Below are 27,720 nucleotides of genomic sequence, written 5' to 3' on the forward strand. Positions count from 1 at the left end.
TTTACTGTATGACTTTTTCAACCGGCCATAAGAGAAGGAAAATGGGTAAACCATGAATAAATTGACTTAATTAATTAAACCTTATCTGTTGTCGATATAATCAATATTGCATATTTTCTTTCAAATTCTGTTTCATGCAATTTCTCGATTCCCGAAACGAAACGCGACGAATTGTGAGATACTACTATGAAAGATGGAGGATCAGAAAACGAAGCGGATAAGCCAAAACCCATCAAGATCTATCATCAGTCTCAAGGATATTCCTCCTCTCGATCCATCTTCTATCCCCACAAATTCCTCTCCGGTAATATTTTCATCTCCTCTTTATTAGAGGGCGTGAAGATGAAACAGATAATATTCTGGTACTAAATCGATTTGTTTTTATAAGGATTATTCTAGGTTAATAAGATAGAAGAATCCCTGAGTTTCGATTGTTCTGTGATTTTCCTCATAGATTTGGCTTTATTTTTCATTCCAAAATTTGTCTAAAAAATCTTCAATTGTTTTGAGACAATTAATTTTGTCGGATTCAGTGATGAATCTTCTTCAATTGTTTTGTCCATGTATCAGAGACCAAGAACAATGACGGAGCCAGTTAATGTTGCAAAGCAGAGATTTGAAGAGAAGAGTGAGTTGAAGCTTAAAATGCTTAATGGGGTTGAAGAAGACAATGTCAAATCGCTGTCCTTCTCTAACATTCAGATTGATCCTAACAGCACAAGAACCGTAAACATCAAACAAGAGAAGAAGCTAGTTCCCAAACCACAAGAAGAAGAAGAAGAAGACACCAAACAAAAACCTAAAGGTGCAATTTTTCTTCACCTCATAGTTTGTTTAGATCATCTTCTTGTTGTAACTTAGAATCATCTCACAACTTTTAGGTTTAATTCGTTATACAATTTTTAGGAAATATAAAAGAGATTGGATTTTCTTGAATTTTTTTTTAGTAATTCAAACTGAAATCTGCTCCATTTGTGTAACGCTTGGTTCAGCTGAAACGAAGAAAGGGTCAGCAAAATTGGTGTTACACGAAATATGTAGTTCCATGCGGTGGAAACCTCCGGTTTATGAGTGCTGCAGAGTCGATGGACCTTGCCATATGAGATTGTAAGTGAACATTAACTTACCTGCACTTGCTTCGTAAGTCTCTCAGAATCACGAACTTTTTGAGTGAACTTGGTTCCTTTTTTTTTTTGTTTGGTTCAGATTTACATACAAAACTGTGGTTGAGATTAGAGATTCTTCAGGGACAACTGTTTTGGAGTGTTTTGGGGATCCCAAACGCAAGAAGAAAGCTGCGGCTGAGCATGCAGCGGAAGCAGCCCTCTGGTATCTTGAGCATGCAAGGCGAAGCCAGACAAAGCTGCATCAGTAAAGCATCATCTAGCTTTGTCCGTGAAGCAACGGGAGAGTAGATTAGAGTTTTTACACAGTTGTAAGAGAGAGTCTTAGAATATATACCATCTGTTACTTAATGGATTGTACAGACTACAGTGTTGATCTAAATCAGATTTTTTTTTTTTGTTGGTCCTCAAGTCTGTATCAGTATTTACTGAGAGTAAATGTTCAATGGTTATAATTTCTCTTAACTCTTTATCTCATTCCTTGTGCTATTATATTTCTCCTCATGTTTTATTAGTGAAGGCCAAGAATTGCAGATTCAGCACAGGTACACTGGATTGAAGAAAATCGTTTGGTATTGTTCACATTGGCAATGAAGATTTGAGCATTCTTACTTTCAGCTGTGATGCATTTTCTCTTTCTTAGGCAAAAGACTCGAAGAAAACTCAATGGTGGAATAAGAATTCTTCTAAGTAACTGTAAAATCTTATTACTTTTGTAAAGGCAAAAAACAAGAATATCTCAAAACAGATAAAGCAGCCAACAGCCACTGCTAATAAAAGAAACATTTCTTTTTCTCTTTTTCTTTTGCAGTATTTTCTAATAATGAAGGTGGTTTATTATTACTACTCAATACTCTTGTAGTTGGTTCTAAACTAAACTGAGAAACACTTGTTTCTGAAATCACAGGGTGTAGTGTTGCTGGATAGCCTCGATGTCAAGTCCCTTCTGCTTCACTACTGATTCCACGTGACCTTTCAAGGTATGACGCTCTCTTAACCTGAAATTACAAGAGAAGAGGATATTGTTAGGCCATATTCTGAGGAACAGATTTTTTATGGATCAATCAGTTACTTGAGCGTTGCCTTGCGACTTCAGCCCGTCTCTTGGCCTGATCTGCTATCTCTGAAAGTTCTCTGTAAGTGCTCTTGTCGTTAAACATGTCTGAGGTTTGTGGAGACTGCAATCCGTGAAGGGTACGTTGAGCTTGTGCCCATTGTGCTTCCCTCTCTCCTTTTCCATAGTCTTTCTTTGACGTGAAAGCGGTCTGAACAAAAAGGAACAAACTTAGAAACTGTACTGCCCAAAAAAAAAAAAAGACAAAGTGTTCTTGTTCTTATTAAAAAAGCACCTTGTTCTCAATGACATTATCCCAGGCTCTACCACTTAGTGAATACCGGATGATGAACTTGAGGATGTCCAATGGGATATAAGTAACTATACTATAGAGCCAGATAACTCCAGCCCATCCCCACCCAATACCTCTGATTCTTGCGAAATTCCAGTTTGCGTACACGGCAATGAGAGTAGCAATCTTGTATTAAGAAAAAAGAACAGTGTCAGTATAGTGTGGCCTCTTCTTCTTCCACAATATTAGTATTTCATAAGACATGAGGCTTTAACTCACCAGCTGAGCTATGAAGAAAGCAGAGACCAACCAGAAGCCAGGACGTTCGACATATGACCAGCTACGTGACCTTGTGACAAAGATAAGCGCCTGGCTAACGATACTAACTTGGAGGTAAATAGCTGCTGTAAGCTCGTGCGGATTGCCACTGATAGGTCTCACCCCAAACTCTGCCTGCACCAAGGACAAAAATGAGGGTCAAAGACACTTACTTGATGTGGTGATCTGAGTACTCATAGTAAGGTAAGAGTTCTCTTACCGAGAAGAAGTCAGTGCTCTCTGCAGCCCAGAAGAAAACTACAGTCATGACTGCTAGGTAAGTGCCAAGAACAACGCCTGTGGCAAATATCTCTTTGAGTTTCCATGAATCAGGAAGTGGAGACGGCTTTACTCTGTCCTTTGATATCGTCATGATGGTACCATCATTCAGGATCGCGATTACCAAGACCATGAATGGTGAGAAGTCGAACTTCCATATGAGCGCAAGAAGCAAAAATCCCATGACTACACGGATAGTGATGGAAACTGCATAGATTGTGTAGTTCTTCATTCTCTGGAAGATGGCTCTGCTCGTTAGGACAGCACTAACTATAACACTGAGCCCTGGCTCTGTTAATACAATGTCAGATGCACTTCTCGCTGCATCAGTCGCATCAGCAACAGCTATTCCAATGTCAGCTCTCTTGAGAGCCGGGGCATCGTTCACTCCATCTCCAGTCATGCCGCAAATGTGCTTCATCTCCTGGAGCCTCTTCACAATCTCGTACTTGTGTTCTAATCAAAGAGATGAAAGATATTCAGTTGTGAATACATGAATCTACTAATTAAGAGAGAATGTTTCATTAGGTTTGGATGTTTTACCAGGGAAGACACCGGCGAATCCATCAGCCATCTCGATGAGTTCATCAACAGGAAGGCTAGATATAGATTCATCCTTCTCCTGTCCAAGTAGAGCAGAAGAAGGATACATGTTGGTTCCCATACCGAGTCTACGACCAGTTTCCTTACCGATGGCGAGCTGGTCACCAGTGATCATCTTGACATTGACACCGAGGTCAAGGGCACGCCTGATTGTCTCTGCACTGTCATGTCTTGGAGGGTCAAAGAGAGGTAAAAGACCAAGAAACTCCCATGGCTCTCCGGGGCTATTCTTGTCTTTCGCAGAGACAGTCTATTTAATAGTCAAAAGAAGAAAAGAGCATTTATTTAAGAGAGAAAAACACAAACTGTCTCCAAAGTTTTGGGATTTACACTAATTAAAGCTTTTACCTGTCTGCCAACAGCAAGAGAACGAAGTCCTCTGTCGGCAAACTTGTCAATGATGTCATGAGCTCTCTTCTTTGTATCCTCGCGAAGGTTACAGAGCTCAATGATCTGAAAAGTTACAGAGACCAATCAGTGGGAAAGAACTAAAAACACTCTTGAGAGAAGAAGAACATATATGCAAATCTTTTTTTTGTTGTCTTACTTGCTCTGGGGCTCCTTTGCTGACACGGTGCCAGTTTCCATTAGAGTCAATGTAAGTGATAGCAGTACGCTTGTCGACGGGGTTAAAAGGAAAGAAATGGACTTCAGTGATGCCCTCTCTTGCTTCTCTAGGATCTCCAAGCATTCCTACGATGCAGGCATCGATAGCATCTTGGTTTTCAACTCTGGAGGCTCTTGCTGCATTCACAAGAAGCTGGTCCTTGTCCAAGTCTTTGACAAAAACCTCAACCATGCTCTTGTCGACAGTAAGCTTGTTGAGTGTAAGAGTTCCAGTCTTGTCACTGCATAAAACATCCATGCCAGCCATTTCTTCAATCGCTGTCATTCTCTTTGTGATAGCTCCTTGTTGGGAGAGACGGTGAGATCCAATGGCCATGGTGACAGACAAAACAGTTGGCATAGCGATCGGGATTCCTCCAATGAGAAGCACCAGAAGGTTGTCGATTCCATCTCTATAGGCACGGTGCTGAATAGGATACATCACAACGATCTCAATGATCATACCAATTCCGATGGAGCAGATGCAGAAGTTTCCAATAGCAGTCAACACTTTCTGGAAATGGCCTTCTTGGTTTGTGCTGTCAACAAGATGAGCGGCTTTGCCGAAGAAAGTATGAACACCAGTGGCGATCACAACAGCTTCTATCTCTCCTTGTTTGCAGGTGGAACCAGAGTAAACCTCTTGGCCAGGGTTCTTAGTTACTGGTAAAGACTCACCAGTGAGAGCAGATTGGTCAACCTTGAGAGGATCACCGTCCAAGAGACGACCATCTGCTGGAATAATGTCACCAAGTTTGATGCTGATAATGTCTCCGGGAACCAATATAGCTGCCTCTTGCTCGCTCCACTTCCCATCTCTCAGAAGCTTCAAGTAGTGAGGAGCACGTTATTAGTCATCATCCAATTTACTTAGTTGCTTGTATACATTAATAAAAGTTTGTGAATAGCTTACTTTGGTTTTGGGAGCTAGACCGGCCATCAAAGCGGCTGCTGCGTTTCCGGCGTTGTTTTCTTCAATGAAGCTTATGGTAGAGTTTATGATTAGAAGAACCGTGATACCCACGAAATCTTGCCAATCTGGTGGCCTACCCTGCAGATTTTCACAAATGTGTTATTATATATATATATATATATATATATATATATATATAGTAATTCAGAAAGATATGGATCCGGGTTTGTGCAAAGAAAAGAGTGGAGATTAGTAAAGGGTGATATACTCCTCCGTTGGCCAAGACGATGGCCATTATAGCAGCCAACTCCATGACCCATGAGAGAGGGTTCCACATAAATCCTAAGAACTTCAAAACCTTGCTTTCCTGTGTCATATAATAATAATTATGGGAAAGTATTAGTTTCGAAACAGAGAAATCGAAAGAGTAAGGTTTTCATTTCAAGGTCATTGCTTGCCTTTTTCTCCTCGAGCTTGTTAGGACCAAAGATCTCGAGCCGAGTATGGCCTTCGTCGCTGGTGAGTCCTTCCCTTGTACATCTAAGCTGCGTAAGCACCTCCTCGATCGGTATCTTCTCCTGTTCCAAAAGAGTTAGCGTTTCAACGTAAAGACTGGAATCTATAAAGAGCAACACAAGATACTTAATTAGAAAGAGAATGCTTACGAGGTCGACGCCTTCGTTCTTGATATCGTCCCAGCTAGAATCTTTCCCTGCCATCTTAATATTTTCAGAAACAGGGGTTTCTGCCTGTCGACTTAACTTTTCTTTTTCACTCTTTCTTGCTTGACAAAATTAGTTTTTTTTTTCCAAGTTTCTCTGCAGCTTTTTGTGTGTTTTCAAACTGAAAATTTTCTCAATCTTTTTCTTTTCTTTTCTGTTGTTATTTAACGAAACAGAAGAAACAAAAAGGGAGAAAAATAGATAGATATATATATATATATTTTTATAGAAAAAAAGAAATTATTTTTATGTAAGAATGAAGGTTGAAGTTGAAGGGGGTTATATAGGGGGAAGAGAGAGAAAGAGAGAGTGAAGATAATTAAGGGCACTTGTAGTGAAGGAGCGGGAGTTTTGTGCTTTCTCCGAGTCCAGGTCCTTCGCTCTCACCCGCTTTCATCTCCCCCTTCCACTCATCAACTGCCACCTCTCTCTTCACTAACCATAATTAGGAGAATTTGCTCATATAGTAGAGTGCACAAATTAAAGAAAAGATATATACTCCACATTTTCCCTTGTTTTCATTTTGATGATACTTGCATGATTGATTTGATGATACTCTTTCTCCGGTTTAAGATGCATGTTTGTTTTCTTTCACAAAGAAAATGTTTTGTATGTTTTATGCAAAATCTTTGTAATATATTGTCTAATTGATTTTTCTTATATTAGTTATATACTAATGTAGACTAAGGATAATATTAGATGATTAGATGTTGTAGGGAAAAAAAACTCATTATGTTTTAGAGAAGTCTTGACAAAATAATTCCCTAAGTGAGCCTAAAAGGAGAAACAACTCGATATTGAGCCAAACGAGAGAAACATCTGAGAAAGACGGGAGGATTTACTTTTACATGACGAAACAAGACTCAGATCTATTATATATGGGATATTCAAACGTCCAACGATATCAAGAACCTAAAAAAAAAAACACGACAGATCACTAGGAAAAAATCAGCCGACTCATTATAGCAATATCTCATTTTCTGCCGGTTGCTACTCTTGGCTTCGCCTTAACCTCACTTTCCTGCAATTCATTCAAAACAAATGCCATCAATATTATACACACTACTACTACATACTACTAATGCTTGTCAACATGATTGGGTTATATGTATAATAATTATTATTTATGAGCGAGGCGCGCACACACACCTGTGGGAGATGCAAGAAAATGCTGCTTTTCGCAGTTGCCGGGTTGTGATTCTCTGCACCTTTGCTCCAGTCATAGCACGACTACAATAAAACGTTTAAAACCATCCTTTTACTCTATCTACTCGAAAGGTTTTTGAATTATGATTAGAACAAAAATACTCTTTCGATTTTGCACATATAACATCAGTGCTTCTATGGTGCCAAGTTGACCATATAATAAAGTGAAACCAGAGAAGATGTAGCATACCGCATACGCATATATCGACCCATCATGATTAAACGAACTGCAAGGAATCGGCTGATTGCACCTTGACATGGCCTGAGACATTCGTGGGGAACAATGTGCACAAAATATGTTAGACCATGTTATAAATTTCAGAAGAAGAAGAAGAAAAAGAGTGGAATGAAAAGCCCACATATGCAACATGATAATTACCTTGAGTCTTTGTTTACTATCCTTGTCCCAGAAATTGAAAGCACCATCGGAGCCAGCAGTGGCAAAAGTGCCATGTACCTTAATAACACAACTCAGACAATCAACATTTGTACAATTCTACTAGTTTCCATGGTGTTGAAGCTTAAGGCTACAGAGCCTTACCGGGTGGAAATTCAGAGAGTTCACAGAATATATCTCATTGCCATCTCTGTGGCATTTGAATGTGAAGTTTTTGCTCTGTTGAGAATCATCCAGATGATGGACACCGACCCGCCCCTCAATTGAACCAACCTACAGAGAGCATTGGATCTGGTTATATATTGAACATTTTGTGTGATCTGAATCTGACTAATAAAAAAAACTTCCAACATTAAAACACTTCATGCGTCATTAGAATAACCTATAGAAACTTCTCCAGAATGAAAAGGAAAACATTGGTATACGTTTAACCTAAACGTTGGCATCAGAAAACAAGCTAATTACCTATACTACCAAATTAACCCAAACACTTCAGAAATTATATATGTAATAAGACATACCAAAAATCCTTGCTGATCAGGAAAGGCAGTAACACACCTCGTCTGGTACTTGAGTGGGGAAGAAATTCTCTTGAACTCCGTCTACAGTTCACCAAATCAATAAAAAGTTTATTTAATACACAAGAGAAACAGTTATCTGATGGTCGAAAGCCTTTCATGTGTCAGAAAGACGAGGAGACTTGTTATTTGTGAGACAGAATGGTCCTAAATTGATCATGAATTCCCGAAACCATGTGATGCTCAACATTCTTAGCCCTCAGAACTCATGCACAAGTTATAAAATGGAAAAAAAGGACAAAATCTTACCTGAGGATTTTGCAAGTTGAAGACTATCAAATTTCTATCTGCAGTTCCGACAACCATCAGAGGATGTTTCACAGACAATGCATAGCATTTATCTGGAAGCTGTTGGGTATGCACAGGAGTTTGCTGTCTTGTGTCCCAATATCTGAAAGGAAAACCGATATATACATTGTTAAATAAACCTTACGGGCTAAATAGTTTTATCAGTCAGGAAATTCTATCATTAGCTTGATATCGTCGTATAATATGATGAAAAATCATTCATACTTCAAAGTTTTATCCCAGCTTCCAGTTACGAGGAGATTCATTCCCGGGATCCAGGCCATGTCTGAAATAGGACCATCGTGCATGGCTACAGTTATAGGTTGACCACCTGACAACAAGGGCCACATTTTTGCTTGCTTATCACATCCTCCAGTAAAGACTGTGGTTCCATCATCTTTCCAAGCAGAACATAAGACCTTCATCACAACAAAAAGAAGAAAAGAAAAGATATAGTCATCAGAATCTAAGCAGAAACGAAAGCAAGATTATACATATAAAAAAAACGATAGAAGGTAACAGCATATTACCGGCTGATCATGCGATATTGATGCTTTTGGAGCACTGGCTAGAGAAGTTCCACTACGAGATATTTCCCAACACCTCACCTGTTAATAGAAGAAGCAAACTCAATATAATTTACAATATAAATACGTCCATATTTCAGAGGGTGACTCCATTGTATAAGGACTAACAAGTTACATTTTAAGCCATGAAAAAACGAAGGAGCCAAAGAATTAACAGAAAACCTGATTGTCCCATGAAGTGGCCACAAGTATATCGGCTCTTGGACTAAAACTTAAGCTCGAAACAGAATCTGCGGGTGATGGGGTAACCTGCAGGAAAATGCAAACCTTAATGAGAAGTATACAAAGGAATTAAACCCGTCTCAAAAAGATTTCATTCAGTAGGATACAAAACCATTAGTATTCAGTCAAAAGCTAAACGATTTGAGCTACAAAACAAGACACTAGCATGGAATTTGTCAGCAATACGCCAAGGTTAGACTTTCTGAGAAATCAATTTGGCTTTCTAGAAACGTCAATGAGATACACTAAAGACGAATCTCATAAAAATGTGAAGTAAGCATGAAACAAACGGTTAAATCATAAATCCCACCGTTCGATCTCAGCCGTAAGACCCTAGTACACTAACAGCAAGATTAAATCGACGAATCTTACAAGTCCGAAGTTAACATCCCAACGAAAGAAGACAGAAAAGGATAATAGTGATCTCAGGGATTAGAACAACACCTAATATACAAAAACCAACTGCAAACAGATAAACGGAATAATCAACGGTCACAGAAGAAACCCAGAGACATAGAAGGAATACCTCATAGGATTTATTAGGGTTAGTGTTCGTGGTAGCCGCCGCACCAAAGGTAGCCATGAGCACGAGCCGAGGTCGGATATCTGTAAAGAGTTCAATCCAGGAGACAAAATCACATAAGTAATGCTCTTCTACGACTTTAATCAGAAGAGAAATTGAATGAGAAGAAATGAGAGAAACCTAGAAAAGAAGCTTCGTCGGAGACAGTCTTTTCCGGTGAGCAGCACAGAAGAAGAGGGAAAACGAAGTCAGACAGAGGAGCGGAGAGCGACACAAATTTATAAAGGTCTCCTGCGTCAGTTTGAAGTCCGGCGAAGCGTTGATCGGACGCTGTACTTAAAAAAATAAAAACTCGAAGAAATGGGCTTGATTGTTGGGCTTATATTAGGCCCGACAGATTTATATATGCTGGAGTGGGTTTCGGGTCGGGTCGGGAAACCTGGCAGATCTGACAAAATTTGAGAGCTTTGCCTCCCTCCCTTTCCTGCCGCGGCGTAGAGAGAGTGTAGAAGAGAAGAAGGACTTCAATAAGGTTTCAGATTTTCTCTGATCATTTGTCGCCGCCGTCCGTCCGTCAGCAATGGATTTGTTCTAGGAATCAGCAGAGAACAAAAAAACATCAGTACGGTCACAGACTGTAAACAAGGAAAACCCTAGACTGTCGCTTTGCCTAGGTGTTTTCGACATTTCGTCAGTCATGGCGTCTCTTTCTATTCTTCCAGCTCCAGGTTAGTATTTTGCGGTTCTTTTTTTTTTTTTTCAATGGACTTCGTCAGAATCACTCCGTTCTCAATTCTTCTGCTCTACAGATGATTCGTTAGCCTTGCTTAGTTTGCTAGGAGTTGAGAATTTCTCAGCTAGGTTTTTATCTCAAGTTATCAACTTAAGTTTAGGCATTGTCGTGTGCAGTGTGCATCCACTTTTATTCTCTGATGTTGAAATTTTTCCTTCATTCTCCTAAATTCTTGTATCCTAATTTCCCAAAATTCTTTGTTGACAGATATTTCAAATTTGGACTCGCGAAAGAAAAGAAGGATCTCTCTAGATGCAAATCCTGTCGTATGTGAACATTACAAAGATATCAGGGATTCATTGCCTACGTTGAATTCACCTGACTACTTCTTGAAGCCAAGCATGAACGAGCTGGTTCAGCGAGAACTTGAAAACCCTGATTATTGCAGCCGGGTTCCTGATTTCACAGTTGGGCGTATTGGTTACGGTTATATCAAGTTTCTCGGATGTACAGATGTTAGAAAGTTAGACCTGGATCAGATAGTTAAGTTTCAAAGGCACGAGGTCATTGTTTATGATGATGAGAGCTCCAAGCCAGTTGTTGGAGAGGGGCTTAACAAGGCTGCTGAGGTGACTCTGATCGTAAACATACCAAATCCAACTTTGGGGAAAGTGCGAGTCGACCAAATTTCTTATAAATTAAAACAGAGTGCTGAAAGACAAGGGGCAACTTTCATCTCCTTTGATCCTGATAGAGGTTTATGGAAGTTTTTGGTTCCTCATTTCAGCAGATTTGGGTTGTGTGATGATGAAGCAGAAGATATTGCTATGGATGATGCCCCGGGTTTGGAGAATCATGTAGGACAGAATGGTGACATGGTTGCTGACATTGATAATGAACATCAAATGGAAACTTCCGAGCCAGAGCTTTCTCATTCTCTTCCAGCTCATCTAGGACTTGATCCTGAAAAGATGAAAGAAATGAGAATGCTGATGTTTCCTAGTGAAGATCTAGACGAAAGGGAGGGCTTTAGAGATCAAACTTCTCTTCAAATGACATCCTTGACTAAACGAAATCTAAGACCTTCACAGAAAAATTCTCAAAGAAATATTCATCAAGATACTCCACCGGTCATGCGGAAAACTCCGCTTGCTTTGCTGGAGTATAACCCTGGTAATGATAAAAGCTCCCCAAGCAGTATCCTGATGGTCCAACAAAATAAGAATCTGGCAGTGAGAAAGTCGAAAATGGGAGGTTTCGAGCTGGACATCAGCAATGTCACGCCATTAACGGATAACTATTCCCGGAATGTTGTTGATGCAGCATTGTTCATGGGAAGGTCATTCCGAGCAGGCTGGGGTCCAAATGGCGTTCTTCTTCACACTGGTAAGCCAATAGGCAGTTCTAGTTCCCAGAGGGTATTGTCTTCTGTGATCAATGTAGAAAAGATAGCAATGGACAAGGTGGTTCGGGACAAAAAGGATACAGTTAAGAAAGAGCTTATTGACTCTACATTTGAGGCTCCCTTAAGTCTCCACAAGAAATTGGATCATGAAGAAGAAGAAGTTAGGTTTGGCTCTTTCAGTCTTAAACTTAAGAAAGTTGTCACTGATCGTGTGGTTCTTCCAGATATCTGCCGAAGCTATATCGATATACTCGAGAAACAGTTGGAGGTTGCTGGGTTGTCCACCTCCGCCAAGCTGTTTTCGATGCACCAAGTCATGGTTTGGGAACTTATAAAAGTGCTCTTTTCTGAGAGACAGAGTACTAAACGCTCGAATAATGCAGCTTCTGATAATGAGGAAGACATGATGCAGGATGTGAAAGAAGAGTCTGCAGAAGTTGATACAGAAGCTCTTCCACTTATCCGAAGAGCAGAATTCAGTTGTTGGCTTCAAGAAAGTGTCAGTCACCGTGTACAAGAAGATGTGAGTGATCTAAATGGTTCTTGCTACCTTGAGCACTTATTCTTTCTTCTAACTGGACGAGAGCTTGATTCAGCTGTGGAACTTGCCATATCTAAGGGAGATGTTAGACTTGCTTGTTTGTTGAGCCAGGCTGGTGGATCAACTGTAAACCGCAATGATATCATGCAGCAGCTTCACCTTTGGGGAAGGAGTGGGCTGGATTTTAATTTCATTGAGAAGGAGAGAATTAAGCTTTACGAATTGCTTGCTGGTAATATCCACGATGCGTTACACGATTTGACAATTGACTGGAAGAGATTCCTAGGGTTGTTAATGTGGCATCATCTGCCTCCCGACAGTTCATTACCTGCCATCTTCAGAAGTTATCAACTCCTACTAGATCAGGAAAAAGCTCCATGGCCCGTCCCAATATATATTGACGAAGGACCTGCAGATGGCTTTCTAAGCAACACCAAGCATTCTGATCTCTTGTATTATCTTATGCTTCTGCACAGCAGAGAAGAGGAAGAAATTGGTTTCCTGAAGACTATGTTCAGTGCCTTCTCTTCAACTGACGATCCACTTGACTATCATATGATCTGGCACCACCGAGGAATCCTAGAAGCAGTTGGAGCTTTCACTTCAGATGACCTTCACGCTATCGATATGGCATTTGTTGCGCAGCTTCTCTCTCAGGGCCTTTGTCATTGGGCTATCTACGTTGTTCTTCACATACCCTACCGCGAAGATCATCCATATCTACACGTCATTGTCATTCGGGAAATCCTGTTTCAATTCTGTGAAACTTGGAGTTCTATGGAATCACAGAGGCAATTTATTAAGGATCTTGGTGTCCCTTCTGAATGGATGCACGAAGCTCTGGTAAGGACACTATAGAAATTTCCTTCTTTTCTACTAATGCTAAAGTTACTCTGGTTATAAATGAAACCTTTTCCATCTTATACTAATATATGTTGATTGCTGATTTTTTGTTTTCCATTGCAGGCAGTATATTACAATTACCATGGAGATTTCGTAAAGGCTCTTGACCACTTTATTGAATGCGCAAACTGGCAAAGAGCTCATTCCATATTTATGACGTCAGTTGCTCATTCAATGTTTTTGTCAGGTAAAGCTCCTGCATTTTCTTATGTGCAGACCCAACTGAGGAAGGATCTGTTTGGAGTGATATGTTTTATCTTAAATAAATGCAGCTAACCATTCAGAAATATGGAGAATCGCTACTTCAATGGATGATCGCAAGTCTGAAATTGAAAACTGGGACTTGGGCGCTGGGATTTACATATCTTTCTATTTGCTAAAGAGTTCACTGGAAGAAGATGCTGATACGATGGCAGAACTGGTACGCCTACGTTATTATAATCTTAAATTTGAAATTTAACTCCTCTAGCTCTCAAATTGCTTAAACAATAATTAGGCTAGCTACGGTTGCCAAGTTGGCTGTAAAATATATAGTTTCTCGTACTGATAGTCTTAACAACTCCCTATGATCGTAGTCATAATGTTCTTATTATCGATGTGCAAAATACATGTAAGATACAAACAACACAAACTTTGCTTCCACAGGATTCCCTTGAGAGCAGAAACGAGTCATGCAGAAGTTTTGTCGGTCGTTTAAACGAGTCATTGGCTGTTTGGGGCGATAGATTACCAGTTGAAGCTAGGTAAGTAATTTCCATATGTCTCACACTTGCCAATAGCATTGAATCGTTAAGAACTACTCATTAATTGGATGCACTTGTTTGATCCGTCGTCGTTGTTCATGTCGTGCGTTATGAATCATTCTTAGGACACAACCTCGTACATATATTACCATAATAACCTAGGAAATAATACATAAATGGAGCAATTTTGGATGGGTCCTTCTGAATCTGGTGGCATCCATAGTAATTGCTCCTAAACTAAGGCAGTTGGCTTCTGATGACTACACAGCCCAAGTTTGCTGTGTGGACAGATACGGGTCAAACATGATTCTCACAACTTCTGTGTTCATCGCAGAAGCTATTCTATTTTATTTTATTAATCTGTGTGTATGTTGCAGAGTGGCATACTCAAAGATGGGAGAGGAAATCTGCGAGTTGCTTCTGTCAGATCTGAGTGTGTATGGTGGTCGAGAGTCTCAGCTAAGCTGTTTTGTGACGGCCTTCGAAGCTCCTTTACCAGGAGATGTCAGATCATCACATCTGCAAGATGCAGTGTCTCTCTTCTCTCTATATCTCTCGGAGACAGGCCAAACCTCGGCTTAGTAGTAAACACTTTACTCGTTGAGGTGGTCTTTTCCTGGTCAGTGAAACAGATTCAGTTGGCTTTTTCGTCTGTATGTTATTAGAAGAAAGCGGGAATGATTGATTGATTGATTGGTCTTGTTTGGTTAATTGGTTTAGAAACTTCCCAAATCTAATACTACATATTGTTTTGTTAAACAATCAGATCAAAAATCAAAACAAAAATCAAAAACAAAAGATTTAAGAGGGATTTTTTTTCTAAATTATCTTAAAATTTCTGATTTTTCTTTCCTAATTGTTTGAATATTACTGTCTTCATAATTAAAATTTCAAAAGCAACATTATGCAATTAAAATACATTTCGTTTGTAAAATATCTATGATTAAAAATATACATAATATTTAAAAAATGGTAAAGTTGGTGGGAGTCAAAGAAAAGAAAAAGAGAGAGAGAGAAAAGGGAAAATATCTAGTTTAATTAAAAGGAGGAGAATTTGTTAGTTTATCGGTAAAACCGTGGGTATAAAAAGCTAACGAGAGAAATCGGCGTAAGCTTGAGCTTCTTTCTTTATTATTTAACAGTCATCGTCGTCGTCTCCCTCCTTTGCTTCGCCTCCAAATTTTCTTCAGCAAGAAGCTTCCGCCTCGGTCTTTCGTGGTACTTGTCTCCTTTTCCTCGGATATTTGAATATTATAGTATATTATTTTCTGGAAAATTCAAGTCTCAAGTTCTGTGCACTTTGGTTGCGATTTAGATGCGTCGTTCTGCGTCGAAGAAACCGAATCAACCTAATTCAGTTACCTCTTCAGCCACGGATCTCTCTCGATCAGGTACACCATGCCACCGATAAATCGCCTCCTAGGGTTTTATTTGGAATTCGGTTTTCGCTGTTCTGTGCTTTTCATCTTTTATAAAATTCGAAATTCTGCAAACGAAACGACTTTGGCAACATCAAATTTGACAAAGAGAAATTGTGTTGGTACAGCTTCGAGTAAGGGTTCGACCAAAGAGATGGATCGAATAGATCAATTGTTTAATCAGTATGCAAATACATCTTCCCGTGTGATTGAGTAAGTATACCATCACTTTCCTCTTCTTTGTTCCTTTCTACTCCTACCTGGAACAAATTTGTGTATGGTTTTGAAGAATGCAACTCGTTTACGACCAAGTTCTCACACTCTTTCTCATCACATCAACAGTCCAGAAGGAATTGAAAAGCTTTGCTCCAATTTGGAAGTTTCTCATACCGATATTAGGATCTTGATGCTCGCTTGGTAACTAATCCACCCAAATTTATTACTGTCTTGGTTCCACGCACATCTGAATATCCTTCATACCCTTTTTAATTTCATCGTTACAGGAAAATGAAGGCTGAAAAACAGGGTTACTTCACACTGGTAATAAACTTGTTCTTCCCTGTATTATCCCATCAAACGAATGAGATAGAAAACTTATTACTTTGATAATTGAAATTAGGTTCTCGCTTTTTGCTTTTTGTATGACCTTAACTCACTTTGCAACATCTATAGGATGAATGGAGAAGAGCATTGAAGTCGTTAAGGGCTGACACGATGAGAAAATTGAGGAAAGCCCTTCCAGAGCTCGAGAAAGAGGTTCATACTTTTAAGCTTCGTCTTTCTTTTCTTTTCTTTCACATTGGTTGGCATCTTTTGGATATCTTAAAGGTTGAATCGTGTTAATCTTTCTTTGTTATTTTACATCTTTAGGTCAGAGTGCCATCGAATTTTGCAGATTTCTATGCTTATGCATTCCGGTATTGTTTGACAGGTAATCATCATGAACATGAAATGATATATGTTTTGTGTTTTCGCCTCGTGTGCTTGTCTGACCTTGGTTATAATTACTATTATCCATCCATCCAGAGGAAAAACAAAAGAGCATCGACGTTGAGACTATTTGTCAACTCCTAGATATCGTCTTAGGATCAACATTCCGTGCCCAGGTTGACTACTTTGTCGACTATCTGAAGGTTTGGATCCACCTTTTTATCTCCGAAGATCTTATCTTTCAAAGTTTTTATCAGTTTGTAATCATATCATCTCATTATGAACAGATCCAAAATGATTACAAAGTCATCAACATGGACCAATGGATGGGATTTTATCGATTCTGCAATGAGGTAATCCCTTCCATATTAGTGTCGTTCCTCCTCGATGGCCATTTTCAACCAAATCGTTATTTGCTTCTATACTGCATGTGAAATTTTTTTTCCATTACAGATTAGTTTCCCGGACATGACCAACTACAATCCAGAACTTGCATGGCCATTGATTCTCGACAACTTTTTTGAGTGGATGCGCGAAAAACAAGCCTGAAAGCTTTCATATTTTTCAAACTGTTCAAGTCTCAGCTCTAAAGCCTCCATTTTTCACAATCACAGTCAAACAAACTTCAAATTTGATTATTGTTACCCTTCCTCCATGAACAGATAATGCTTGCGATAGATATATATGAGTTCTATATTCTAATATTCTGCTCTTAGCTTAAGCTGTGGTGTTGGCTCAAGTTCTAATGACAGGCCTCTGCTTTTCATCATAAAAGTTTTGTTTGCCAATGATATTTAAATATCTTGATTAGATACTGCCGAAAGTGAGATAACAATCTAAAAAGTTTTTGGAATATATTCTCCTTTAGTTTCAGAAAGAGCAATTTCATAGTCTTCTTTTTTTCTTCTTTTTCTTTTTCATGTTTCTGATGATTGACTAAATATTTTACTGAGAGTTGATTTGATATACAGTATAGTTGTGTTAAAAAAATATCCGCGAACTTAAACGAAAATGGTAATTAAGATTATTACAAGGGAAAAAGAAAGAAAAAGGTTTGCATATTAACAAGATTACAAAAGCACAATCGCAATTGAGTAAACAAAGAAAAAAAAAAACAGAAAGAAAAGAGTGCTCTCTCTAATTGAGAGATCAAAAAATGGATTTTTTTTTTTAACAAGAAAGCCAAACTTAGTTATCCCAGATTTTATTTATAGTCAAACGGAAGAAGATCCGATAATGAGTGGCGATGATGGTTGCAGAGAACGAGGACGCCTTTTCCTGCTTCGACCACGAACTTGAACTGAAGGAGACGAGGATGCCGACGACGGAGTAGCAATCGTAGATCTCTCTCTGCTCGATGCACTCGTCAGTTTCTTCTTCTCAGTTTCTGCTTCACATGATTTGTCTTGATTGATTCGGTTGTTTCCAAGCTTTGTCGCGTTTATTGTCGCAGGAAGCACGCAGTTGCACATGAACCCTAATTAACACAGAGCAATTCTAACTTCAGAGCACAGAAACAGAGTCCTTCCCGAAAATGTTCAGAATGCCTAAAGATGGGAACTTTAAGCCAAACCCAACGCTAAGTTTTCTGTTCTTATAGATTAGAAAAAACGTGCATGTCAATAAACCCAAGAGCTGAACTTGGTACTCAAGCATAAAGATGGTGAATCTTTCAAGCCAACCCCAAGGAAACAAATAAAAGAAAAAAATTTCAAGCACAACTTAGTTCACAATCTAGTCTCGAAGCTTTTCTATCGATAATCCTTGAAGCTAAACTCGGTTTACTCATGGGTAAAGATAGAAATTTCAAGCCAAATCTGAAGTAAATTTTAGTCTTGAAGCATGTTTAGTCTACATTTAATCAAAAAGCTGAGACTTTTCATTTCAAAAAAAAAAAAAGCTGAGACTTTCAAGCAATTGTGTATTAGCATTCACTGTGCTCACTTGCAAACAGAACTACTAGATGCAGATCTCAGTCTCAACTTGTTGAAAAATTGTAAAGATGAAAGAGGGGAGTTACCAGAGATTTTACCGATTCTTGCAAGACGGTTAACCCAACTAGGAATTGGATTCCCAGTTAACTTGATACAAGTTTCATCGCAGAAATGGTTGCAGTTCTTGGTGATGAGATTGTAAGAACTCCCTTTGTAGTTGTCTGCAAGTTGCTCCATTGTAGCTCTCACTTCCAAAGGCCCAAGATCCGTTTTACCAATCAAAATCGACTTCCTAAACGTAAATCCTTCGCATTGCTTCGGTTCCCCTTCGAAAATTCCCGTACTTGGGTATTCATGAGCTCCAAATGCGTACTCTATCCCATGAACTATGTATATACACATACCAATTTTTTTAAAAAAAATGGGATTTTGAAGCTAAATTCTTCAAGAAAGAAATAATAAATATGATTCGATAAATAATATCTCGTTCTATGACTTTTTTTGTTGTTGTTGCCTTTCTCAAACCCTTATGCATATGAGTCTCTATGAAAACTGAAATCCAACACTTTGGATTAAACAACTTTAAATCCAAACAAAATCCGATCTAAAATGACATAATCTGTAAATTGAATTCACTATTTAGATAGATCTAAAACCTTTACACCCATTAAAAAAAAATATTCAAGAAAATCTGAACCAAAGAATCTCAAAAGACTAACCTTCAACACCAGAATGGTAAACGCCAAGACCAAACCAGTAAGCGTAGCCATTAATGGGAGTTAGATCGTAAACATTGAGATAAACAGGAACATTTCCTCTATCCACGAAGCTTGAGCTTTTCCGGCAAAGCATTTTCCTTCCTTTCAAATTCTTCCTTCCTCCTCTCTTTCTTTTCAAGGTTTAATGCTTACAAGTAAAGACTTATCAGTCGGATGACTCCGCCATTCCTCAAATAGAGAGAGAGAAAGACAGAGGAGAAAGAGAGAGAGAGAGTATCGCCGGCGGCAGAGAGCGGCCGTCGGAAGTTCTTGCGATGGAAGACGACTCGTTCTATATAAACTGTCCGAGTTGATGACAATTTACCCTTTTCAAGCTTAACATAATTACGCAAAATGCCAAGGATTTGTCTTTTGAGATTTCCGATGTCAATTATGTTTTCCCTTTTCGATTAAAATGTTGAAGGAGAAGAAGAGACTTTGTTTAGCTACTAGTTTTGAATCTTGAATTAATAATGCCTAATCATCTACTTCCATAAATAAATCAATTTTGTTTTTTTTTTATGAAAATTATAGTATTATTTTCACTTGACATATTTCTGATTTTTTTCCATAAACGAACATGAAGATTCACGAACGAATTAAATACCTATACAAGAATCGTTGTACAATTCAGTGGTTTATCTTTAACAAACAAAAAAAAATATCAGTGGTTTATAAAACCTTGAAACTTAAATTAATATTGGCGGTATGCTTTAATAATTTACAGTTTATTATGGGGTCCAATATAAAGCTTAATATTCCTTATCTTTGGCTCAACTTTTGTCTCGAGACCACCCTTTTTCTTTTAATTTGACTTAAATATAAACTAAATTAGTCTGCGGAAGTGGTGCGGCTAATTATGGTGCAAAGTGTGATAGTACAATAAACGATTATTGTTTGCGGAAAATAAATTTTTGGGAACATAATACATTACGAATCATGAATCTATGTGTGTTTTTAATGTAGTGCCCACAAAAGTATTCTAGTTAATAATTTGGCTTAAATTAGGCAATAAAAAAAACTATAAACTTTAGAGCTACGATTGGTATGACAAGTTCAACTTTCGATCTTGAAAATATGGCCGGCCACTAATTTTGCTGGGATAAATTCGAAATAATACGTTTCAGTAAGCTTAATTAAAAAAAAAAAAAAACGGAAAAAGAAGTCCAAACTGAAAGAGGTCCAAACTATATCGTAGCTCAGAAATAGTCTGGAAAAAGGCATAGTGAAAGAGACAATTGAAAAATAAAAGGAAACCAAATGTTGTTGACAAAGCTACCAATTTGATGGCAATTGTTATTTTGATTACAACTCAGATTACAACTCCATTATGAATTTATGATCGAAGGGTCTAAAAAGGAAACCCGGTTTAGAGTTTTTAACTTATTTTAATAAGACCGGTCCGATCCGGGTAACCCGAAAACCCACAAGCCTCAAAGCTGCGTTTTGAAAAACGCTAATTTGTTGTGGGAAATGCGGAGTGGAGCTGTCGCCGGGAGAAACCGGGATGTTTCGCGGCAGAGGCTCGTGGGTCGGATTCTCAGCCCGATTGAGACACTACAGGATCAGACGTCTCTGCACTAAAGGAGAGAATGGTGGGAACAAAATCGAGAAGACGGAATCTAGTGTTGCTCAGTACAGCGAGACTGAATCAACTGTTTCTCGCTACGATGAGACTTACAAGAAACTCGATAACCTCGATTTCGTGACTGCTGCGAAGATCTTGTTCACTGAACCACCGAAGAAGAATAAATTTGGGTAATTTCTTCCTGGAGATTTTGGTTTTTTTTTGTATAGGGTTTTTGCTCTTGAATTAGTGGCGGTTTCTTTTGATGGATTTTTTTCGTCCATCATGTCTTTGCTTTAGTTTCTGCAACATCAGATGTTGTTACTGTTTCTCTTTTTCTTCTCTGCAAATATCAGCCTCAACTATGAACCAAATTCTGCAATTCGGAAATGAAGGCTTCTGTAAACCCTAAATCATGGAAAGACTCCATTAAAATTTGGAAAAGTAAGGACATTTTGAGGTTGAAATGTTGGCAATAGTAATGTGCATTAGCTCAAAAGTGTGGAATGTTAACTTATTAGGTGAAAAAGTGGAAAGATCACTGAACATTGTTTTCGATTGTTGCCGCTGTTATCTAGTTGATGTTCTGAAACTGTCTCTGAGAGTAAGTTTGAGTTCTTGAGCTTGTTCTCTTTTGTAGTATGCCCTCTTATGGGTTTTACTTTGTGTTAGGCTTGACTGGCATGTGGTGCAATTCATTATCGTCTGCTTGCCGTCTGTAGGTATTTCCGTTCACCCCTTTCAAAGTTCTCTCCTTAGTGTTCTGTTCAATGTTTCTGCCAAAGATCTCAGTGTTCCTTGTTTATGTGGTTATTGTTACTTGTAACAGCTGTGTATCTGGTTGCTCAGTATGCTCGCCATAAAATGAAGATCATGGATGCAGTGAGTTACTGTTCTTGTTCATTATCAAAATGATATGAGTTTCTGAAGAGATTTGAGTCAGGACTTAAATGTCTGTCCTCCATGTTCGTTCTGAGCACATGCCTCATGATATTTGGATTATTCTCAGGAACTTGGGGAGAAGAAAAGGGAAGAAGACGAAAAGAAAGAGAAAGAAGAAGCTGAAAAGCAGGCGTTAGAAGAAGAAGCAGCGACCAAGTCTCAGGAAGAGCTGATGGAGATGAAAAAGAGACTGGGAAAAATCGAAGAGACAATAAAAGAGATTGTTTTGGAAACAAAGAAATCTTCAGGGAATACTCAAACCAAAACCCAAGATCAATCTACTAAACTCCCACCAAAAGAAGAAATGAAAGCGAGTAAAGAACAGAAGGGCGATGTAGAGAAACCAGGCGAGAGACAAGCTAATGAGGATTCGCCTAGACCTCATTGAGATGATTAGAAAGGAAACCTAGGTGGTAGATTTAAGAATCTGATGCATTGCTTTGAACTAATGCAGTAGCCAATAGTTGATGCAATTCTCTCATTTTGCATTCATTTGTCGGACTCCTTTACAATTAAATACAGATCACAGGGGGTTTAACTTTAACTTCATGCTATTAGATCTACAGTTTTTTTAAATAAAAAAAAAAATCATTTCCAAACAAATACATTTCTCTAAGCCAAAAAAACAACAAAAAAAAAAACATAAATCCTCTACTTTGTTGTCCAAACATACACTTGCCCTCCAGCGGTGGCTCCTGCAAGCATCCCAACATTCAGAGGATGACAATGGATTCTGCATGGAATAGCTCTCATAAGAGGGTTTTGCAATTCCTTCACCGTACGCTTTAGTTTTGGAGATATTACATCAATTCCTTTTGACCGATTGGCAACAAAGACATATGAATCATCCCACCCCCATACTCCCCTGCAATCACAAACAGAAGAAAACAATTGTCTATTTTTCATTTCTCGTAAAATATGGAAAACAAAGTGTATCGATTGTTTATATGAATAATAACAATTACTTGTGCAATGATTTTTTTCGTCATACTCAGAACACAAGGAAAAATGTGTATTGGAACTGAGCTTATTATGGTATAAAGTGTTGGAAATTACCTGAAAGTGGAGATCCACCTATTGGTAATATTATCGTGATATATCATGGAAGTATCCTCAAAATTGGCGCCGCTTAGAATACCAAGATGGTTGTCAACGCTGCAAAAGAAAATAAAGCGAGAGTTTAACAAACCTAAGAAGTGGAACATGCTTAGAGTCACTAATATTCCACAATTTACCGATGCAGAGAAAATAAGTATTTGAGAGAGCTACATAGTAAATCAGTTCCACTCTACACATGCTTTCCCTACATAGTCATTCACAATAGTAAACTTTTCAGAGATTAAAGTAGTAACATATGCAGCTCGAAACCATTTTCTTGATGAGTCACATAGGCAATGTTTTTTTTGGAAGTATGTGCAACTTTTATACCAAAACGCAGAGAGTCAATAAACGTCAGCAAATGTGGAGCATATATCAGTGTTTCAAACAAAACAAACAGCATCTGATGTGAGTTCTTAAACCAAGGAGATTAGTGAAACCGGTATCCGTAGTTCATTAATTAAAATGAAAAGTTACCTCGTCGTTGCAAGTGAAAGGCCAGAAGGTGAAAAATAAGCAGAGTGAACAGCCCTAGCATGATTCACAGTCGTCAATGTTTTTGGTTTTTTGGCTCCCATGCTTCTCAGGTCCCAAAGGCAAGCAGTCCCATCTGTGGAACTTGTAGCCATGACATGGGGATTCTGCGGGTTGAAGTCTATAGAATTGATCCTGTGGTCATGCAAATCCCACTGGAACAATGACTTTCCTGCTCGGAGGTCCCATATATTCAACATTCCATATCCCTCACAAAAGTATAAGCTTTGCTCATCATTTGGTCTCTGCGAGAGGGAAAATATAGCATCATCGCTCGTATGAACCAGATCAAAAACCAACTTTTCAACATCCATCAACCGGATAAGACCATCATAGCTGCTGCTAATAACCTGCCAATAAGATGCACCAAAACCAACAACAACAAAAAAGAGCATAACGAAACTATAAAGAGAACTTTTTCTTCCCCTACCAAAGTTTCAAGAAAACTCCTATAATTAAATAACTTACCTTTGAGAAAGAGTTTTGTTGAAAGACAAGAGATGAAACTGGGGCGCTATGAGGATGGAAAAGATAAATCCCATCATCTTCCTCATCCTGGCAATCCAAATTCCAAAACCCAACATGCCCAAGTTTGTCCCCTGCAGCAATCAGCTTCACATTCTCGCAAGGTAAGAACTTTACAACCAAAATCCTCCCAGGCACAACACGTGCTACGTTATGCGGTTCTAAACTAAGCGATCCCGTATCAAAACCACCCCCAAACTCAATTTCCTCGGGCTTCACTGGAAAACCAACTTCAAAAACTTCCTTCTTCACATAGTCGATAGATGAATCTGGCTCTTCCTTTTTGGCAACAACATTAGATAAGCGAGCAGAACTCCTAGTGTTCACCATAGGAGACTCATTCTCATCCTTAACCGATCCAGTTTCTCCTTTAACCAATTTTCCTCCACAAGACTTAATCGCAAAAACTGGCTCTTCCTTTTTGACAGAGGCATTAGAGAGGCGAGAAGAACTCCTAGTGCCACAATGTCTAGGAACCAAAGGAGGATCATCCTTAGAGACCTTAACCGTTCCAATCTCTCCATTAACCATCGACTTTCTCGCAATACCCAAAATAGTCTCAACGAAATTCTTATGAGAATCGTCTCCACCATAAGCCGCATCGAAGGGCAGAGGAGCCAATAGACGAGACGATGACTTGTCAGGAGGAGGAGGAGGAGCCATACGATTGGGATAATCTGAAAACCCATCGGGTAAGCCACCGGAATCAGGATTCAAGCCTCTGGTGCGCAGAGACTTCCGAATAACAATGGGCGTTTCGGATTTGGTCGGCTTCTTCTTCTTCTTCTGAAATGATTTAGATTCGTCTCGAGGGCGTTTGGTTGCGGCGGAGAGAAGAGAGGCTTTGGCGCGGACATTGAGAGCCACCATCATCTCATCGTTCCGTCTAATGTTCTCCAGTCTTTTTCGCTCGTACTCCGTCGCCATTGTAGCGTGAAAGAATTAGAGAAACGAGAGAGAAAGAGAGAGAGAGATGATCAATTAAAATGGTTTCTCTCCTGAGTCCTGACACTAAAACTGTAAAGAAGACCTAGCAACTTCTAATCTCATTGGTAGTGATGGGCGGGGAGAATCACATTTGCCGCCAAAAAAAAAATTAATCCTTTTTCTTTTTTTTGGTTAGCCAATACAATTTTGAACCATTTGCAAATGAGATAAATAACTTTTAATGGTTTCTGAATTGACGGTGTAGATTAGCTTAAATCCAAACCAGAAATGCACTATAAGCCGTACGATGCTCTCACACAGTTAAACCCTAGGGGCATTAGGGGAAAACCCAATCGTCGCCACAACTTCTGTGTCAATGGCTCGATTCGTCAGATGTCTGAGAAGAACAGTTTTCTCTAATTCGCCCCCTTCGATTGCGCCTAAAATCGCTTTCCCCTCGAATCAAAACCCTAACTTTATAATCAGACGCAGATGTCTAAGCTCGGGGAGTTACGTGTCAGAAATGCAGAAATCAGCTTTCCAAGGAAACATTTGCCGACTAATCCGTAATGAGATTGAGTACGAGCTCGATCGCTCGCCTCCTCTCCAGGTTTTTCTATGAATCATTTTCCCGATTTATGGTTATTTGTCAATGGCAAAAAGCTAAGCCTTCCTTGAATCTAAATTCAGCAATACTCTTATGAATCATTTGATTATTAGTTTTGGCATAGGAATTTTTCAGATTTGCTCTGCGAAACTTAGGTTGATACAACTTGTTAAATATTGGATTAGTAATGAAGAAAGTGTACTCTTTCTGGTTCTTCTTATTGAACTTCTATACCTTTACCTGAAATTAGAATCATTCGATAGTTTTGAGCTCTTTGGTTATGCATATTCGCAGGCCCCTAGCAGTTTTGGACCATTCACTGTCGATGAACGGCCTGGAGAGCAGTGGATTAGCTTGAAAAGGAAATTTGGGGACAAAGACGACATCAAAATCGAAGCAACCATGTTTGATAAATCAGTTCCGACGTCAAAATCCACCAGCACTGAACCTGAGTGTGTTCTTCACATCACTTTCGTCGTCAATATCTCTAAGGGCGGTGCTGGTGAAACCTTAGAGATCATGTGCTCTGCTTGGCCAGATACCATAGAGATATCGAAGCTCTGCATTCGTAAAGGCACCCAAAGTTCACCGTCTTCCTACGGTGGACCAGAGTTTGAGTACGATGGCTTGATTCTTTTCTTGAATACCAAAATATTGAGATATAGGATCACTATGAATAACGGTGACGTTATTGTGTTTGCGTTTTGTGATTACAGGGAATTGGATGATGAGCTTCAAGACGCTCTTTATCAGTTTTTAGAGGAAAGAGGTATAAGCGACGAGCTTGGTGTTTTCTTGCATCGTTTTATGAAGAACAAAAATAAATACGAGTACGTTAGATGGATGGAGAGCGTTAAATCTTACGTCGAGCAGAAATAGACATCAAAACTCTTCTGCTTGTCGCTGTTTGTTTTCTCCGAATGCAGTAGTGTGCATGTGAGTATGACTCTCATTGATTTGGATACGCTGAAATAAATTCAATTGCAAAATTTTTGTTGCAATATTGTGTAAAACCTACTCGTCGATGCATACGGTCACGTGTTCAAATAATATCAGCTTTACATGTCACAATTTTTTGGTGTTTCTTGTTTGCTCTGTTTCTTACCAGCAATGGAGACTGAAAGTGCTTTAGAAAGTGAAGTTTGTGTTGGGTAAAAAAAAACTTCCCCTAAGGAATCTGCTATCTAACATTGACTTTTGTCTAAACTGGTGACTTCCAAATCAATTCTAGTGTTTCTTAACGGAGGAGCAATTTCATAGATTTGTTGTGTCTTAGTAATATTTTTACTTTTTAGTTCTTACTTCCCCTAGTGTGAGTTTACTGTGAAACACCAGATGTTAAAGGGACTAGCGAGCTGAATCCATCTAATTAGGAAAGACATTCCGTAACTCTCAGTTCTGTGGATTAGCTTCCGAATGTGGACTACTATGATTAGTTGTGTTTGATTCGGTTTTGACTTTAAACATGTATATTTGGGAAATATGTAATGTTTGATTTTAAATTTTTAATTTGGATCGGTTTGTTACTCTATGTATTATTTATCTCAGATGCATAGATTCTTTTTGAGTTTGGACATATTCTTCCTTTTTTAATTCATTTTTTTGTGTTTTGGTCGACTCTCTCTCTCTCTCGTGAATAGGATAATCACTGAGATTATAGTTTGATGAAAATTAATCATATGTAAAAAAGGGATTTTAGCTTCTAATAAGTTTCCGTGTAGCGAGAATGAAAACGTCATTGTCTAAAGATTTTAGATCTTTTTTCCATTGTGAAATATAGTTTGGGTATTTTGGATCTTTTACCGTTGTGAAATATGATTTTGGTACACAAAAGTCTTAATCGATGTGACGTTGTATTAGAATAATGTGGGGATTAGTAAAGTAATTATGGTGCATAACAACATGATTTCCGCATCGTTAACATCTTGGTTTGTGGAAATATTGATTGTTAATTGCAATGATTAGCAATTTTGAATTATGTTAATTATAACTTTAATGTAAACATCAACTTGATACGGACCCACTCAAAGCAAACTTCACAGAATCTTTGGGTTATAATTCACTAAATCCAAAGATAATGAGTAATTTTCACTAATAGATCCTTTCAGTGTCACCCACATGGTCACATATCATTACAAAAACTAGAGGAATCGTGAAATGTGAAGTAACAAATGTAATTTGTTATAAATATAGGCAATAATGCAGGGTTATTTTTTAGTACTAATCGATTAGATTCAATAATGGTAAAATTTATTTTATATAATGGTGATAAAATTGTGAAATAATAAAAGCGACGGTGACAAGATTAGATTAAAAAGGACCATCTAAATTTAACTTTGATAGTCACATGGACATGACAATGTAAACAACAACCTCTACAAAGAACTCTTCACTTATAGATGAATGTCTGTTTCTTACAACTACATGTAGGACCTCTCTTCGA

General features: G+C 38.6%; 9 protein-coding genes across 13 annotated transcripts; 5 read left to right on the forward strand and 4 right to left on the reverse strand.

Annotated features, from left to right (window-relative positions):
- Positions 1 to 106: 106 nt before the first annotated feature.
- Positions 107 to 1,569, forward strand: LOC18008274 (ribonuclease 3-like protein 1). 2 transcript variants are annotated; one of them, XM_024152644.1, is made up of 4 exons: positions 107 to 304; positions 571 to 805; positions 993 to 1,107; positions 1,248 to 1,569. In XM_024152644.1, exons 1-4 carry the CDS (start codon positions 194 to 196, stop codon positions 1,303 to 1,305), a joined length of 519 nt encoding a protein of 172 aa, XP_024008412.1. In that variant the 5' UTR covers positions 107 to 193; the 3' UTR covers positions 1,306 to 1,569. The 2 variants fall into 2 exon arrangements, with proteins under 2 accessions (XP_024008412.1, XP_006389819.1); XM_006389757.2 differs by having other exon boundaries at positions 109 to 304; positions 1,207 to 1,569.
- Positions 1,570 to 2,025: 456 nt separating this feature from the next.
- On the reverse strand, positions 2,026 to 5,908 carry LOC18008649 (ATPase 9, plasma membrane-type). Its single transcript, XM_006389758.2, has 12 exons — positions 5,855 to 5,908; positions 5,648 to 5,767; positions 5,458 to 5,556; positions 5,190 to 5,327; positions 4,218 to 5,102; positions 4,019 to 4,123; positions 3,611 to 3,920; positions 3,009 to 3,523; positions 2,750 to 2,923; positions 2,474 to 2,656; positions 2,208 to 2,389; positions 2,026 to 2,122 (listed from the first exon to the last, which is right to left on the reverse strand). The coding sequence occupies exons 1-12, from the start codon at positions 5,906 to 5,908 to the stop codon at positions 2,026 to 2,028; spliced, it is 2,862 nt and encodes a 953-aa protein (XP_006389820.1).
- Positions 5,909 to 6,621: 713 nt separating this feature from the next.
- On the reverse strand, positions 6,622 to 10,020 carry LOC18007887 (protein RAE1). The gene is made up of 12 exons (XM_006389759.2): positions 9,893 to 10,020; positions 9,716 to 9,795; positions 9,130 to 9,216; positions 8,911 to 8,988; positions 8,606 to 8,799; positions 8,342 to 8,483; positions 8,036 to 8,116; positions 7,659 to 7,787; positions 7,497 to 7,574; positions 7,308 to 7,379; positions 7,061 to 7,141; positions 6,622 to 6,932 (listed from the first exon to the last, which is right to left on the reverse strand). Exons 2-12 carry the CDS (start codon positions 9,770 to 9,772, stop codon positions 6,885 to 6,887), a joined length of 1,047 nt encoding a protein of 348 aa, XP_006389821.1. The 5' UTR covers positions 9,773 to 9,795; positions 9,893 to 10,020; the 3' UTR covers positions 6,622 to 6,884.
- Positions 10,021 to 10,168: 148 nt separating this feature from the next.
- LOC18008435 (nuclear pore complex protein NUP96) lies at positions 10,169 to 14,698 on the forward strand. The gene is made up of 6 exons (XM_006389760.2): positions 10,169 to 10,440; positions 10,713 to 13,234; positions 13,358 to 13,481; positions 13,567 to 13,715; positions 13,940 to 14,037; positions 14,415 to 14,698. Exons 1-6 carry the CDS (start codon positions 10,410 to 10,412, stop codon positions 14,617 to 14,619), a joined length of 3,129 nt encoding a protein of 1,042 aa, XP_006389822.1. The 5' UTR covers positions 10,169 to 10,409; the 3' UTR covers positions 14,620 to 14,698.
- Positions 14,699 to 15,126: 428 nt separating this feature from the next.
- Positions 15,127 to 17,200, forward strand: LOC18008455 (DCN1-like protein 4). 2 transcript variants are annotated; one of them, XM_006389761.2, is made up of 10 exons: positions 15,127 to 15,255; positions 15,353 to 15,428; positions 15,584 to 15,668; positions 15,798 to 15,872; positions 15,959 to 15,995; positions 16,128 to 16,211; positions 16,326 to 16,386; positions 16,482 to 16,588; positions 16,673 to 16,738; positions 16,839 to 17,198. In XM_006389761.2, the coding sequence occupies exons 2-10, from the start codon at positions 15,353 to 15,355 to the stop codon at positions 16,932 to 16,934; spliced, it is 687 nt and encodes a 228-aa protein (XP_006389823.1). In that variant the 5' UTR covers positions 15,127 to 15,255; the 3' UTR covers positions 16,935 to 17,198. The 2 variants fall into 2 exon arrangements, with proteins under 2 accessions (XP_006389823.1, XP_024008159.1); XM_024152391.1 differs by having other exon boundaries at positions 16,482 to 16,738; positions 16,839 to 17,200.
- Positions 17,201 to 17,386: 186 nt separating this feature from the next.
- Positions 17,387 to 19,474, reverse strand: LOC18008544 (deSI-like protein At4g17486). 2 transcript variants are annotated; one of them, XM_006389762.2, is made up of 3 exons: positions 19,039 to 19,474; positions 18,418 to 18,705; positions 17,387 to 17,862 (listed from the first exon to the last, which is right to left on the reverse strand). In XM_006389762.2, the coding sequence occupies exons 1-3, from the start codon at positions 19,169 to 19,171 to the stop codon at positions 17,600 to 17,602; spliced, it is 684 nt and encodes a 227-aa protein (XP_006389824.1). In that variant the 5' UTR covers positions 19,172 to 19,474; the 3' UTR covers positions 17,387 to 17,599. The 2 variants fall into 2 exon arrangements, with proteins under 2 accessions (XP_006389824.1, XP_006389825.1); XM_006389763.2 differs by having other exon boundaries at positions 18,406 to 18,705.
- Positions 19,475 to 20,514: 1,040 nt separating this feature from the next.
- LOC18008497 (protein MNN4) lies at positions 20,515 to 22,124 on the forward strand. Its single transcript, XM_006389764.2, has 4 exons — positions 20,515 to 20,835; positions 21,317 to 21,366; positions 21,474 to 21,526; positions 21,654 to 22,124. The coding sequence occupies exons 1-4, from the start codon at positions 20,585 to 20,587 to the stop codon at positions 21,972 to 21,974; spliced, it is 675 nt and encodes a 224-aa protein (XP_006389826.1). The 5' UTR covers positions 20,515 to 20,584; the 3' UTR covers positions 21,975 to 22,124.
- A 37-nt stretch (positions 22,125 to 22,161) lies between these two features.
- LOC18009065 (DNA damage-binding protein CMR1) lies at positions 22,162 to 24,690 on the reverse strand. Of its 2 annotated transcripts, none has more exons than XM_024157017.1 (4): positions 23,687 to 24,690; positions 23,162 to 23,463; positions 22,643 to 22,741; positions 22,162 to 22,451 (listed from the first exon to the last, which is right to left on the reverse strand). In XM_024157017.1, the coding sequence occupies exons 1-4, from the start codon at positions 24,668 to 24,670 to the stop codon at positions 22,238 to 22,240; spliced, it is 1,599 nt and encodes a 532-aa protein (XP_024012785.1). In that variant the 5' UTR covers positions 24,671 to 24,690; the 3' UTR covers positions 22,162 to 22,237. The 2 variants fall into 2 exon arrangements, with proteins under 2 accessions (XP_024012785.1, XP_024012782.1); XM_024157014.1 differs by having other exon boundaries at positions 23,162 to 23,568.
- Positions 24,691 to 24,999: 309 nt separating this feature from the next.
- On the forward strand, positions 25,000 to 26,345 carry LOC18008488 (uncharacterized protein At2g39795, mitochondrial). Its single transcript, XM_006389766.2, has 3 exons — positions 25,000 to 25,280; positions 25,572 to 25,894; positions 25,994 to 26,345. The coding sequence occupies exons 1-3, from the start codon at positions 25,047 to 25,049 to the stop codon at positions 26,154 to 26,156; spliced, it is 720 nt and encodes a 239-aa protein (XP_006389828.1). The 5' UTR covers positions 25,000 to 25,046; the 3' UTR covers positions 26,157 to 26,345.
- Positions 26,346 to 27,720: the final 1,375 nt, after the last annotated feature.

The sequence above is a fragment of the Eutrema salsugineum genome, unplaced genomic scaffold (assembly GCF_000478725.1).
Source record: "Eutrema salsugineum unplaced genomic scaffold, Eutsalg1_0 scaffold_9, whole genome shotgun sequence".
Taxonomy (NCBI): Eukaryota; Viridiplantae; Streptophyta; class Magnoliopsida; order Brassicales; family Brassicaceae; genus Eutrema; species Eutrema salsugineum.